We start from the raw sequence: 15,454 nt of genomic DNA, 5'->3' as shown, positions 1-15,454 counted from the left end.
ACTCAACCTAAGCGAAAAGCCCCTTTCTGCCCAGACAGCTCAAGAAAGGAAGCTAGAAAGATGGGCAAAGAAGACACTGCATGGCAGGCACTACATGACCTCCATCATGATAACATTGCTTCCAATGCATGGCTCACAAGCGGGACGCTCTTCTCCGAGACTGAAAGATTCATGTTGGCCATCCAAGGCCAGGTAATCAATACCAGAAACTATAGAAAATACATCGCAAAGGAGACCGGAATGTCAGATGCCACCTAGCGTCAGGAACGATTCAAAACATCACCGCGGGGTGCAAGGTGATCACCCAGACTGAGTACACTCATAAACACGACCAGGTAACCACGATAATACATCAGAAGCTGGCTCGGAAATGCCAGTTGTCCAAAGAAAGTGTACCATACTACAAGTAAGAACCCCAGGCAGTACTAGAGACCTCAACCCACAAGCTGTACTGGGACAGTGCCATAATAACGGATTACGATCCCGCACAACAGACCGGACATAACCCTTGTGGACAAGATGGAAAAGGCTAACTACCTGATTGACATAGCGGTGCCGAACACTAGCAATGTCCAGAAAACCCATGAGGAAAAAATTAGAAAGTACACGAACCTGAGACATGAGGTCAAGGAGATGTGGCATATGCAAGAAGTAACGACCATCCCGATCATCGGTATGGTACCAAAGACCCTACATAGCAGCCTAGCAGCAATAGGTTTCCCTGAGAACACCTACAAGGAACTCAGGAAAGTTGCAATTCTGAACACCTGTACGATAGCCAGAGATTTCCTCAACCAACAGTAACACCAGACATTACAACCACACTGTGTACTTGGTAGCAGTAGTGGAATACCCCAATCAGGGAGAAATAATATAAGAGCAACAACAATAATAATAATAATAATAATAATAATAATAATAATAATAATAATAATAATAATAATAATAATAATAATAATAACAATTGCATTCCTGGCTAGATTGTCCTGCATTACTTCTTTAACCAGTGCACTATTATTTTCCCTGGAACAGAAGTTAACCTAACAGCACTTTAATTACTCATATCATTATTTGATCCCTCTTTGTGAAGCGGATATATGATCGCACAACTCCATTCTATATTGGACTCCCATGGTCCTGTTCCCTGAATAAATTTAATTTCTGAATAAATGAAATATTAAAATATCTTTCTATACATTAAAATAATTTTCCTCCTAGTGATATTTATTCAGCCAATAGGAGAAGATGGATGTTTTGTGTAATACGTAACAAATACCAAAATACGTAACAGAAGCTTGTTTTACTGTGGTAAAACAAGCTTCTGTTTTAATGTGATCATGCTAGATAAGCCTCGTGCACGCGCTTTGTTTATCTAGCATGACACGCGGTACCGTTCTTGATTTTCATATGTAACGTATTTATGCATTCATAGCTGAGGAAAAGATACACCATGTAGAAAACGACTGTAAGAATTTTCTTTTATTTCATCAAAAGAAGCGAGCGCAGCGAGCATGGGGTGAAACCGCTAATTAATATTAAATATTAATATTCAAATATCAATATTAATCATTATATATATCATTAATACTAAATATTAAAATATTATATGTATTATTAACACTAAATATTATTTTATAAAATATTAATAAAATATTCAATATTAAAATATTCATGTTTAATATTAAAATATGAAAATAAATATAAATATTAAAATATCAATATTGAATATTAACCCCGGGGGCTCACATCTGGTGAGTATGAGCTTGGCACACCCAGGGTCCTGAGCTGGACATCATCATTCTTCTCTTTCTTGGTGATTCCCTTCTACTTTTGACACACACTCTCTCTCTCTCTCTCTCTCTCTCTCTCTCTCTCTCTCAGGGTTACTCGGGAACTTTTTTTTTTCCCTAGTGCAGCATAAGCCTCAGGCTTCCTTGCATCATATGGATAAAATAATAATTAAAATATCAATATCTCTCTATATAATATCGGTGTAAATACACCATATACGAAAAAACTACAATAGTAGTGTAAAAAAGGGCATAATTTTATCTGTATCTCATATTTTGCACCTCCTTCTCAAAGAGTTGCCGTGTATTGCACTACCTCGAATAAGTAACGCTTCACTAAAAGAGAAGACTGTTGCTAGTGAGCACCATCACCCAGACTGCACCATTTGAAATATAGTATGGGATAAAGATCTGTTATCCTCATACTATCCCTATTAGACTTAGGAAAGCAAAAAAGATGTAGGAAGGTGATAGTAGGAGAGGTAGAGGAAGGAAATGCCGTAGAACGAAGAAAGGGACAGTTACTCCTTCAACGCACACTACTCAAAAGCTCATAAATTCCTCGAATAGGCAACACTTCCCTATCAGAGAAGATTATTGTTACCTATTCTCGGAAACTCAGTGGCCATTAGGCCCACCAGACGGCACCGTTTGTATATCGGTAAGGGATAAATAATCCTCTTCCATACTTATTGCCCCCATTAGCCATAAGAAAGAAGAAAGATAAGATAAAAAAAAGGGGAATAGCAGAGGAAAGAAAGAAAACTTGCCATCAGAAACAGAAAGGGGCAGTTTCCACCATCTAGTCCCACTCATACTCTTTATAATGATCTTATATCCCAATATGATCAATCTCACTCAGAAACACTCCGCCTGGAGTTGGCTTGCCCTACATGAGTTCTCAGGTCCTCCACTTCTTTCACTCTTCCATCTTTACACGTGGCTTTATTTAAAATCAAGTCGTCGGATTGTCGGGAGAGGGACCATTTGCCTGTAGCCGGCTTGGTTCCTGTCCCTTTTAGACTAAGCTAGTTAGATTACTGTCCCCTAATCCCTAACTTAAACTAGATTTTACCACCTAAGCTGCACATAAACCTTATTATCTATTAACCGACAGAGTAGTGTGGGATAACACCACTGTTTTTGAAAATTCTGGTCCCCCAGTTGGAGTAGCTCTAACACCAGAAATCTTCTAATTGCAGCATGCATGCATGGATTTAATAGTATATTTGTATACCTCCATACGTTCCTTCTATTTTTCTTTTTCTAATTTTCCGCACGAAGAGCATGCATCGATATACGAACTGTGAGCTGGCAGACATGCATCTAGTGTATGGATTAGCAGAGGGCAAGGGACGAGCCGCTCAACAAATTTATGGAGAACGCTTCCCAGACAGACATGTACCGGACCACCGTGTGCGTCAAAATTTGTGCGATTATGGGTCATTTAGAGGTAACAGGAGTAGTGCGGGCAGACCACGTTCGACGCGAACTCCCGCCACCGAAGAAAGAGTGTTGAATGCCATCCAGAATAATCCTATTACCAGCACACGTGCCGTTGCCTATGCCTTAGGAGAGCAGTGTACAGCGTGTCTGGCATAACGATTCCTTACACCCCTTTCATCTCCAAAGGGTTCAGTTACTGCTCCCCCAAGATCATCCTGCACGTGTGGCTTTTGCGTAGTGGTTTCTCCAAGAAAGTGTTCAAGGTTTGAATTTTCCAACCTATGTTTTGTTCACGGATGAGGCTTATTTCACTCGGGAAGGCTTATTCAATCAGCACAATGCTCATGTGTGGGCTCAAGACAACCCACACGATGTGCGCCCTAATCGCAACCCCGGCACAACATCGCTTCGCAATAAATGTGTGGGCAGGAATGGTCGGTGACTGTTTAGTCGGCCCATACGTGTTACCATCCCGCATGAACTCCGCTAAATATCGGATCTTTCTTGAACAAGTTCTACCAGGGTTACTTGACGATGTTCCAGCAAATGTGAGACGCAACATTTGGTTTCAACATGATGGGGCGCCTGCCCATTATGGAAGGTGTGTTCGTGCCATTTTGAACAGGCGTTTTGGGCGTCGATGGATTGGCCGTGGTGGACCCTTTGCATGGCCCCACGCTCACCTGATTTATCGAGCCTTGATTTCTTTCTGTAGGGGGCCCTCAAATCTATCGTGTATGAATCGCATAGTGTTGGATTGGCCGTGGTGGACCCTTTGCATGGCCCCACGCTCACCTGATTTATCGAGCCTTGATTTCTTTCTGTAGGGGACCCTCAAATCTATCGTGTATGAATCGCAGTGGAGACGGAAATGGATCTCGTGGCGAGACTCGTCTGCGCTGCTGCTACTGTCAAAGAAAGTCCAGGTGTGTTCGACCGTGTCCGTCAATCCATGCTGCGTCGGTGTCACGCATGCATCGCGTCTCATGGTGGAACCTTCGACAGAGGCGGATTTAACGGCGGGCGCACCGGGCGCGCGCCCTGGGCCCCGACTTCTGAAGGGCCCCGAAACCCCAACTTTACACTTAACGATATCTTATATAACACGAACCGAATTCGCTTATGCACTATTGGCCTTTGTGTTTACAAGAAATGGCAGTCGGACCGGAATCACCCCAACACGATAGGAATGAAGAGAAGATTCTGAAAATGTATTTATGTTTTTTATATCAGTGAAGGGGAAACACATTTCACCATAATAACGTAAAAACCAACACAATTCCAGTTATCGGCATACAGTAATCGCAAATGCAATTAGATCGAGTTTACTACCAGTTTATAACAGATTCTACTAGCAGAAACGCAACTTGTTTTTAATTGTTTAAAAACGGAAATTGTTTTTATTGTTTTATGGTAGTAACCCCTAGAAATGTGCTTTAGTAAAATGTGAGGTGTTAATAGTGTATCTCACCCTTTACGGTGTGTTGTTTATTCAATTACTACATGCGCGGAGCTTTGTTTATGTGTATCAAGCGTGCCTCCTCATTTTGTAATAGTGCGAGCGATGAATCTGTTTAAGGACAATGCAATTGTCATATTTCCATGAAATCCTCAAGAGGAGGCAAAGTGTCATTGGAGAGGTTCTTTGTTAAAGTCGCACAAAAAGAAAGAGTCAACAGATAGCATTGATTCCGTTAGTGACAGTGAAAGTGGTCCTACCATATATCCGATTGCTTTACGTATATTAAATTTAAATATTAAAAATATGAAAAGGTATGTATGTATTTTGTATTAATCATTTTTACAGTATATGAATATTTTCGAGTTTTGGAACAAATCAACTGGGTTTCCATGATTTCTTATGGGAAAATTCGCTTTGATATACGAGTGGTTTGGATTACGAGCACGTTTCCGGAACGAATTATGCTCGCAAACCAAGGTACCACTGTATATTGCATATTGTTGAAATTATATTAAGATAAAATTAATTCCTGTTGTTACATCAGCGCCTGGATTTTCGTAGTTTATGAATAATTTTTGAATTTAATTAATCATTAATTTATTGCACTATAACGAAAAATCTTTTCTCTAGTATTCTAATCATTCAGACTATTATGACTTTTCATTGGTAGCCTACCAATGGTAGCTAAAAAAAATGAAACGACATCTATCAGGGGCTAAAAAAAAGACGCCAGCAAGTTGCCAACCAACAGAAAGGAGCATTGGACAAATTTATAACTGGCGCTGGCCATTCAAGCCATCATAATTCGAGCAACAATGAAGATGAAGAACAAGGAACTTCCATCATCCAACAAAAGGAGTTAGTTCAAGTTGAAAATCAAGGTATAGAAGAAAGCAACAATGATGAAGAAGATGAAAAACCAGTTAACCGTCAACCAGGTGAAAAACCAGTCGAAAAAAGTATAGAAGAAAGTCCATTAGAAAATATTGAAACGCAAATGGAAAATATTCCATTCGAAGTTACACTAAAAGATATTGCTCTGTGGCCTAACGTTTTATCTAATGAAATGGTCGAATTTCTAATTTCAAATAAACCAAGAAATATAGGCGATATAACTACACTTAGATTGGTCTATAAACACGGTGATCGCATTTACTACAGAGGCTTGTGTAAAGACCATTTTTACAGAAAAATTTCGAATGGTGAAAAAGAAGAAAGGACGTGGCTATTTTTTTTCCGAAACATCCAAATCAATTTATTGTTACCCATGCAAAATGTTTTCGGGATCAAAGTCTAAGTTGACTACAGGGTTCCAAAATTGGAAAAATATTGGAATAACTTTGTCCGAACATGAAATGTCAAAAGAGCACATCGCTTCAATGTGTACATTATACAAGCGCTCCTCTACGTTAAATCGCGTTGACGTTCAAAATCTGCAAATTACATCGCAAAAAGAAAATTATTGGAGAGAGAGTCTGCGAAGAATTGTATCCACAATAAAATTCCTCGCAAGTTTGGGCATTGCTTTTAAAGGCCATAACGAGAGTGCAACATCTTCGAGAAAAGGCAATTATTTGACTACATGTAAATTACATATCGCATCAGACGTGTGATGAACTTTTGCAAATAATTACCGATTATCTTAGGGCACACATTGTGGAGGAAATGAAATGCGCAAAATATTATAGTATTATTTTAGATTCTACACCCGATGTTGCGCATGTGGATCAACTTACTTTTGTAGTGCGCTATTTATCAGAAAATGGGAATGTTAAAGAAAGATTTTTAAAGTTGTTCCCTAAGAAAGACACGATGCGGAGTATCTAGAAGAGACAGTTTTATCTACCTTGCAAAATTTGCCAGTAGATATAAAATATTGCCGTGGACAATCGTACGACAATGCAGCAAATATGTCGGCCAAGTACAATGGTCTGCAAACAAGAATAAGCCAACATGCTCCATCAGCAACGTTTATTCCGTGCTCCAGTCATTCACTTAATTTAGTTGGTTATATTGCTGCAGGGAGTTGTAGTAATGCTTCCAGATATTTTTTATTCGTGCAAAATTTGTTTGTTTTTTTTCTCCGCATCAACGTTTCGATGGAACCTGTTATGCAATAAATTGGATAAAGGTTCTTATACATTAAAGAAATTGTCAGATACAAGGTGGTCTGCTAGGGCCGATGCAGTTTTAGCGTTAAAATGTGGCTACAAAAATATAAAAGAGGCATTAGATGAGATATGCAATTCCACAAAAGAAAAAAAAAATTGCTGTTATTGAAGCAAAATCATTACTTAAAGAAATGAATGATTATGAAACTGCTGCAATGACAGTCCTATGGAATAAAATTTTGCAAAGAATCGATGCAACGAGTAAATCTTTGCAATCTATTGACTGCACAATTGTTAAAGGTGCGTCATTATTAAAAAGTCTAGAAATTTTTATTAATGAAAACATAAGACATAATTTCAACGAAATCGAATCAGAAGTTAAAGAACTAACAGATAAAACATTTGAAGATGATCCCGAGCGAACATCGACAGAAAATCGAAAGGAATTTTTTTTACATAATGTACTCTACGTAATATGCGATCATTTAACAGCAGAACTGAACAGACGCGGAAAAATCTATGAAAATGTTAAGTAATTTTAGAGTTTTTTTCCTGTTTACATTGTGTGTAGAAGAAAAGAAAAAATGCGTTAATAATTTAATAGAAATTTATAAAGATGACCTTGATTCCAACAATTTTAAAGATGAGTTGGAACAGTTTTTAATCTATTTAGATGAAGAAGACAAGCGATCAATTAATAATATATACAAAAAAGCATTAGATATGAAAGCAACTTTTCCAAATGTGGAAATTATTTTGAAAATTTTGTTAACCATGCCAATTTCAAACACATCGGGGGAACGCTCATTTTATTGTCTAAAAAGAGTAAAAAATTATCTAAGAAAATCAGTTTCAGAGGAAAGACTAAATAATATGGCTATTTTATATATAGAGAGCGATTTACTTAAAATTACTGATTGTGATGAGATAGTTAATAAGTTTGCAAAACGAAAAGCAAGAAAAAATTTATTTAAATATTTTCACATTTGTAATTTTAATTTCAAGTAAAATACTATGATTTTTTTTTGTTCAAATTTCTGATTGTTACTCCTATTATACGTATACCATCATTAATTATACTCTTACATATGTTCAACTATTAGTTCAAAACTTTGTGATTATTATTATGCTATTATTAATTATATTATACATATATTATATTTAAATTTTATTGGAAATAAAACATTAATAGTACATAATATTTTTTATTAATTTAAAAAAACAGTTAACATGTACTTTTTTTTTTCCCTGTCTCTCTCTTTTTTTTTTTTTAAGGGGCCCAAAATTGTCTTCTGCGCCCGGGGCCTCAACCTACCTTAATCCGCCTCTGATGAAATGCATCTGTCTCGTACTCCTTTTTAATATTATGTCAAATAAATGTTTGCAAGTAATTACTGTCTTGTCATTTCTGCTTCTTGTGCCTCTGCTACTACTGTCCCGTGACTTTCCGGTTATGGGTTCCTATGCGATTCACATTCCTTTAGATGTTACCTACCTCCCCTAAACGTTTGTACCAATATTTTTTAGACACCCTGTATATTGTGTCTGTAAATTGTGTGTATTCTCTGGTTGATTTTCCTTGTTTGCTGGACGAGAAACCCCAGTTTATGTGTGTGGGGGGGAGGGACGTTGCTATTTACGAGACCGACTAACTCAACCATGGAGTGAAAAAAACGCATAAACGTTCCTCGTATCATCAACGGGATTTGATTCCGGGCCTTTTCCACCCTGTGTACGAAGGACGGTGACGATACCACTGTGGTACCCGCGCAGACGAGGAGAGAATAAATGGGGTCGTACAAATATGCTTGTTTTTTCCTCTTTTAATAAGTCAAAATTAACAAGTTAGGATCGCATAATTTCTATTGGTACATGTCGACCAAAAGTAACAGAGAGTCCATGGTAGGACAACCTTATCAGCTTTTGGCTCAACAGCAAGAACAAAACAAGCTGTCTCTGCAATTCGTTGGACCTTCATTTTTTTAAATAAATTTTAAATTACAGCCGAGAACTGGGCTCTTCACACGTAGTCCAGTCTAAGAATAGCGAACTTTCCTTTCTCGCATCCCTTTCAAAGTTACTCACTAAAAGAAATATTTAGTATTTTAATTTACTGACTTAATGCATATCATGACTAATAAGACTTTGTAAAGATCTATAATTGCAGAAGTTGAGGACATCAGGCCCACACCACAAAGTTCTACTGCTGCAAACAAGTTGCATCATTGGCACTGCGATCCGTGCTATATAACAATTACAAAAAATTCAACTAATTTCAGTTCCGTTACTATTACTAGAAATAGTGTGCTGCCAGGTGAGGTTCACTCAAATGACGTTAATGGCGCTTATTTAGGCGGATATACTTCCGCTGTAATATACCAGAAGTTCGTACTTGAAACAACATATTTTATTTTGTCCATTTATTTGTGTTGTGGCTATTTTAATTTTTCATCCAATCAAAAGGCATTTTAAATATCGAGATAGTCTTTTCGAGAGAGCTTCCATTTAGAAAAGGTGCTAATACAAGAAAAATTTGGAAATATTACACCGGCCATCTTTCCATTTCGCAGAACTTTGCTGCTGTGATCATGTCGTACACATTTGATGATTCTAGGTAACTTTTTTTTTTTTTTTTAGCTAAAGCCATGCGTTGTGAGTGGAATCGATGATTATTGTGTATTTATTCCTTGACATTCTTAATATTGTGCTTATTTATGTCAATAAAGCAAATGTTATATAATACCATTTTCTTGTTAAATGATATAAATACTTCTTGGATTTCATGTATTTTTGATTTTCGTCACCAACATGGCGATTATATTAGGCTTAATTAATTAGACATCTTGCCTTAGCATTTCACGTGTAACTTGTGGTATTTGGTAGTTACTCCCAACAGGCTGCTGCTTTCTATATTAGATTTATGAAACAGTTGGATTGCTGACAGTTTTGATTACTGACATTCTCGGTTTGACAGCGATAGTTATCTTTTTTTTTTTTTTTTTGCATAAATCATATCGACTATTTTAAAAAAATATATTTTCTTTGACACTAGCGTTATATCAGATTAGCTCAATTCATTTTATGGAATTAATATGGACTTATAGTTGCAGATAATAAAAAGTCGGAAGATTGATTTTTTTGCCAGAGTAGTTTATATATTTATTGAATCTCAGCCGCCCCCTCCCAAAGTTTTTTTCTTGACTTCATTAGTGTGTATATGGATATACATAGATAAGGATTACTGTGCATATTAGAAGAGTAAACTGCAGCTGCCCAGTGAGTGTTAGAACTAATTGCAGCCACTTATTAATATATTTATCTTAACAGAAAAAATAAAACTGATTAACTTTAAATATTGCCAATGTTTAGATTCTGACATAATAAGAAGATCAGAAATCTATAACAGATGCAAAATGTGTGGTGTGGTATATACATAGAAAGAATAAACAGAACAAAATGGTTTAGATTAGTAGGGGGCATATGATGCAAGAATGCAAGCTTATACAGAATCAGCCAAAAAAAAAAAAAAAAAACCTTCCCATTTCACCTATCCATTTGCTCTAAAAGTTTGTCCAGTTCTCAGTTCTTCCTTGAATTTATTTAAGCTAACAACTTTATTAGTATCAATATTGATCAGGGCAAATGATACAAGGAAGCAAATTTATTCTGCATCAACCATTAAAAAAAAAAAAAAAAAAAAAATTCAGCCAGTCATAACTTATCCATTTCTTAAAAAACTCCAGTTCCACCTTGAATCTTGTCAAACTCTACCTCAACTACTGTTGGAGGCAATTTATTCCATTGATCAAAAACATTTCTGTTCAAAAGATAAACTTTAATGAAATTTGATATTCTATTACTTCCAAAAAATTTATATTTTGTTGTGTTATTTTACCAGCTAACATGAAAATGCCCCCCTCATTCATTCTGCTTATTTCTTGAAGAGGCTTAAACACCTTTGTGAGGTCACCCCTGATGTGTCTTCTCCCCACGTTCTGCAGTCTACATCATCTAAATCATTCCTTGTGAGGGAAACCCATAACACTCCAAACTGATGTGACCTTTTTTCAGGTGAAGGCTCTAGACCTGAATACATTTCAGTCGAGGCCTCAGCATCCCTGGCCCTGCTGATAAAGGTTCTATTGATCATTGATAGGATGTCCTGAGCCTTCCTAGTTGCCTGCCTGCACTGCAAGGAAAACTTTATATCTGCTTATATTGTAACCCCTAAATCGTTCTTACCTTTAACTATCTTTAATTCCACATCTATTAATCTGATATCATCCCTGTGTTTCATTTTCCCATATCTGAAACCTTACATTTATCAGGATTAAACTTCAGTTCCTCTTTTTACGGCCTCCGTAGCCGAGTGGTCAGGAGCGGGAGTGCAGTAGCACACGCTCTTTGAGTAGACCGGGGTTCAAGCCCCTGACTGCCGAATATGGTCGGTCTGCCAACCCGCACTGGACCACCGTGGTAGATTATGGTCCATTTTCCTCAGCATGAATTGTTGAGGAGGCTTCCATCCTGCAGTGGGTTGATAATGGTTGCACTTTTACCTCTTTTTAGACCAGATCCATAACCGATCTAAATCATTCTAAAGGAGCAAAACCTGATTTCAGTTTTTACCATCCTACCTACCCTTTAAATTATTGTGGGGAGATCTGATTGAGGTGTTTAAAGCCTTGAATAGATTCAATAAGCTGAATGCTGCTGGTATCCTTCCACTTGCACGAGACTACACATGCGAGGGGCCATAAATTCAAGTTGATTGTAGGATGTTGTTCAGCCAGTGGGTGATTGATTGTCGGAACAGACTTCCATCTGTTGTAGAAGTGGATGGTTTGGATAAGTTTAAGGTAGAACTAGATATATTCTTGGAGGGTGGATAGGTGAACCTTTTTTTTTTTTTTTTTTTTTTGGCTGATGCCACATGTGCTTGCATCATTTGCCATTGCTACTACTACTACTAAATCACCAGCAAACTCAAACTTTGAAAGTTTTTCTTGTGTACCCACATCAGTATCATTGTGGAAAATCAGAAAAAAGAGACATACTACACTGAACCCTAGAACCCTGCCCATCACATTAGTCCACTCTGAAGAATCTCCATTAATTACCACCCTCTCTCTCTCTCTGATGCAGCTGACAAAATATGATACAAAAAATTAATAAACTTAAGCAGTTTGACGAAATATTCATAAATGAATATTCTGGTCATCTGATTCTTTGTGCATATTACTTCTAGTTTGTTGCAAAGGAAAATTTTCAAAACATTTTGACCTCAGGATTCGATCAGAACTGTTTTAAATTCCAAGTATCCTTATATTTTGCTGATTTTATTGGAATAAAATCAGTGTGTGATTCTTTTAGCTCGTTAATACTTTTATAGCACACCTTTTTTTTTTTTTTTTTTTTTTTTGGAATTCCGGAGTAGCAGAAGTCAAAGTAAAATTTCAGCATGGTAAAACAAAAAAATCATTCCTTTGTGGTTTTTAATATCTTTTGCAGCCATGATACTTTTATAAAGAGACTGAAAATACTCTGCTCAGTAATTGGATATGTTGAAAGATTTAATGATGACAGTGAATAGTAACAACTTCCTGCTGGTTGAAATTACTTCTCTCTCACCGGTCCTCTAGAAATTCTGAATAATGAAAAATAGTGTCCAACTGTGACATAATTAATGGACTCTTGTCAATTTTTGGCCAGACACTAATATTTCCTGGATGTATTATTTGTGAATGCAGTTGTTATTTACTAATTGTCTGGAAAATCTTCCTTCATATACTGTTAGTTGGAGCTGTTAGTTTAAAATTGACTAAATTTGGACTCTAATCATTTTCCCTCTGTGTCCTTCAAATAAATTATCTGCATATACTCCAGAATGAACACATATGGTTATAGAAGTTTACAGTGGGTTGGAAAAGATAAGTGTTTTCAAATGAATTGTTTCCCCCAATAAGCACCAAAATGCGAGGGCACACCTATTACAAATGAATACCATTATACTTCTTTAGAAAAATGCTACTTATAGTGCAGAATTTAGGCATCTTGTGGTGGTAGCTTTACAATTTTAGAGATTAATGGCTTTAAAATACTGTCTTTTCATTTAATTGCCTGCTATATAAAAAATTTACACAAATCCTGTTGCAAAAATGAATACAGACTAAAATTAAACAATTGGTTATATTTTTATATAAATTAAACTTAGGAACACTTGAACTACAAAATAAAAACTGTAGATTGATTGATGTTATGAGTGAGGCAGGGTGCTGTTATGCCCTGCTCCTATGAACCTAAGCACATCTAAGCAAAAATAAATAAAATAAACATAAAAATAAAATAGAAACATAGAAATAAGATTAAGAATAGGAAAGAAGAGAGCAGAACCAAAGTATTTGTGGAGGAGTAAACACATGGCTCTTCTCACATGCCCACACCCCTAAAGACCAAGTACTACTAAAATAATAACGCAAAAAAAAGAGCCCACAAGCACTATATTTTCAAGGAACTCCAGCACTTGTGTACTCCAAAAAAGGAGTCGTATTTCAGTTACCGATGACCATCTTAGCCAAATAATCAGGTGGATGTACCCAGACAATAAGAGAAATAATAAACCAACTAAACATGAAGTGTGCTGCAGCCACCACCCTCTGTGGAATAAATAAGGAAACATCTCATCTTATCTTATCTTCCTTCATGGATTAGGCCAGTGGTTTTCAACCTTTTTTTAATAACGGCACCCCTAAGTAATTTATTTTATTTTGCGGCATCCCTACTCAATTTTCTGCCTGTTAGATCTGATTCTCTTTCTGTGTATAATACTAGTATAATCTCTCTGTATATAATATTAAAAAATATGTTATATGATAATTATAAAAATTACATTTCATAATACAAATTATATATACAGTGAAACTTCCCTTTAACGGACAGCCATGGGGAACGAAAATGTGTCCGTTAGAGAGGTGTCCGCTAACAAGAAGTCTGAGGGAGAAAAAAAAAAAGAAAGAAAAATCGTTAAACATTTAATGTAAAATTAAATTAAAATATATACAGATTTTGAACAATATTTTTGTAAATAATATACAATTACATACACAAGAGATAAAGAAAAATCGTTAAACGTTTAATGTAAAATTAAATTATATACAGATTTTGCACAATATTTTTGTAAATAATATACATACAGTTGTGCTATGTATATTATGACTTTATCTTATGAAAAATACTTACAGTAATCACCTATTTTCTTCTGCACCTTCTGGTTGATAATTTTGTTTTCAACATTTGTTTGGAGTGAAGAAACCATCGAAAGTCCTTCAGTATCTTCTTCAGCAGCGAAAAACATTTTTAAACGATTGATTTGTATGAGCGCTTCTATTTTCATCGGTGGTTCGTCGTTAATATGTTCTTCGACATAATGACCTCCTTCCATTTCTTCATCCTCATGAGGAACTTCTTGAAAAATATCGATGATAATGTCGTTGATATCTATAGCATCATCTTCTGTAGTGAGGTTCGAGTCTATATCTTTGTAGCCAGGGTCACTTGTAGCTGAAGTATCGTACATTATCAATAGATGAAGTTCTTGTTCTTCTTGGTGCTCCACATTACTGTTCACAACTTCAATTTTTGCGTTTGAGAAGCCAGACTTTACAAAACAGTTCACGACAGTTTGTTTTCTAATTTCGTTTACTGAAGAGGAAATCCATTGAATCGCATCTAGGATGCTGATTTTCTTTGCAAGGTCACTCGCACATGTTACATTGTTCATGTTTGCAATGAGATGTCTTAAAACATGTTTTCTGTAGTGAAGTTTAAAATTTTTTATTACCCCTTAATCCAAGGGCTGACCCTCTGCAGATGTGTTTGGTGGCAGAAAAACGATTTGAATGTTAGACAATTCAATGTGCGGGTGAGATGCAGCTTTATCCATGAAAAGAATTTTTCTGTTTTGACGAATCATGTTTTGGTTAAAGTGACTTATCCATTCGCTCATTATATCTCGTGTCATCCACTCTTTTTTTATTAGACTTCCAATCAACATTCAAGATACAACTTTGTGCCCTTGAAACAACGAGGATTTTGTGGTTTTCCTATAACAAGAGGTTGTTCAAAGTCTCCCAGCACATTTGTACAGGCCTCCGTAGCCGAGTGGGCAGGAGCGGGAGTGCAGTAGCACACGCTCTTTGAGTAGACCGGGGTTCAAGCCCCTGACTGCTGAATACGGTCGATCTGCCAACTCGCACTGGACCAGCGTGGCAGATTATGGTCCATTTCCCTCAGCATGAATTGTTGAGGAGGCTTCCACCCTGCAGTGGGTTGATAATGGCTGCACTTTACTTTTTTACTTAGTACAGTGAAGCGTTCCTTAGAAATTTTTCCGCCCTGGCACTTTTCGTTTTTTAGACTCATTGTTTTTTCGGGAAGAACTTTAAAAAAACAACCCTGTTTCGTCACAGTTGTAAATATCCTTAGCTTCAAAATCACGACATAAATCTTCCAATTTGACGGTCCACTCTGTTACAACCCCAGTATCAACAGATCCACCTTCACCACTTACGGTTTTCCAAGAAATTTTATGCCGAGTTTTGAATTTGTCTAGCCATCCCACCGAAGCTTTGAACTCATTTACTCCC

General features: G+C 36.6%; 1 protein-coding gene across 1 annotated transcript in view; it reads left to right on the top strand.

Annotated features, from left to right (window-relative positions):
* Positions 1 to 9,215: 9,215 nt before the first annotated feature.
* LOC150080837 (eukaryotic initiation factor 4A-I-like) overlaps positions 9,216 to 15,454 on the top strand; it is a 241,307-nt gene continuing 235,068 nt past the window's right edge. The window contains exon 1 of the mRNA XM_090381904.1: positions 9,216 to 9,423. Within this exon, the coding sequence (XP_090238030.1) occupies positions 9,398 to 9,423 (26 nt within the window). The 5' untranslated portion in view covers positions 9,216 to 9,397. The remainder of the gene's footprint in view (positions 9,424 to 15,454) is intronic.

Source organism: Mastigoproctus giganteus, chromosome 9, assembly GCF_048544385.1.
Source record: "Mastigoproctus giganteus isolate SK-2022 chromosome 9, ASM4854438v1, whole genome shotgun sequence".
In the NCBI taxonomy this organism is placed as follows: domain Eukaryota; kingdom Metazoa; phylum Arthropoda; class Arachnida; order Uropygi; family Thelyphonidae; genus Mastigoproctus; species Mastigoproctus giganteus.
Note: the sequence above shows the minus strand (reverse complement) of the source record. Positions and strands in the feature narration are given on the sequence as shown.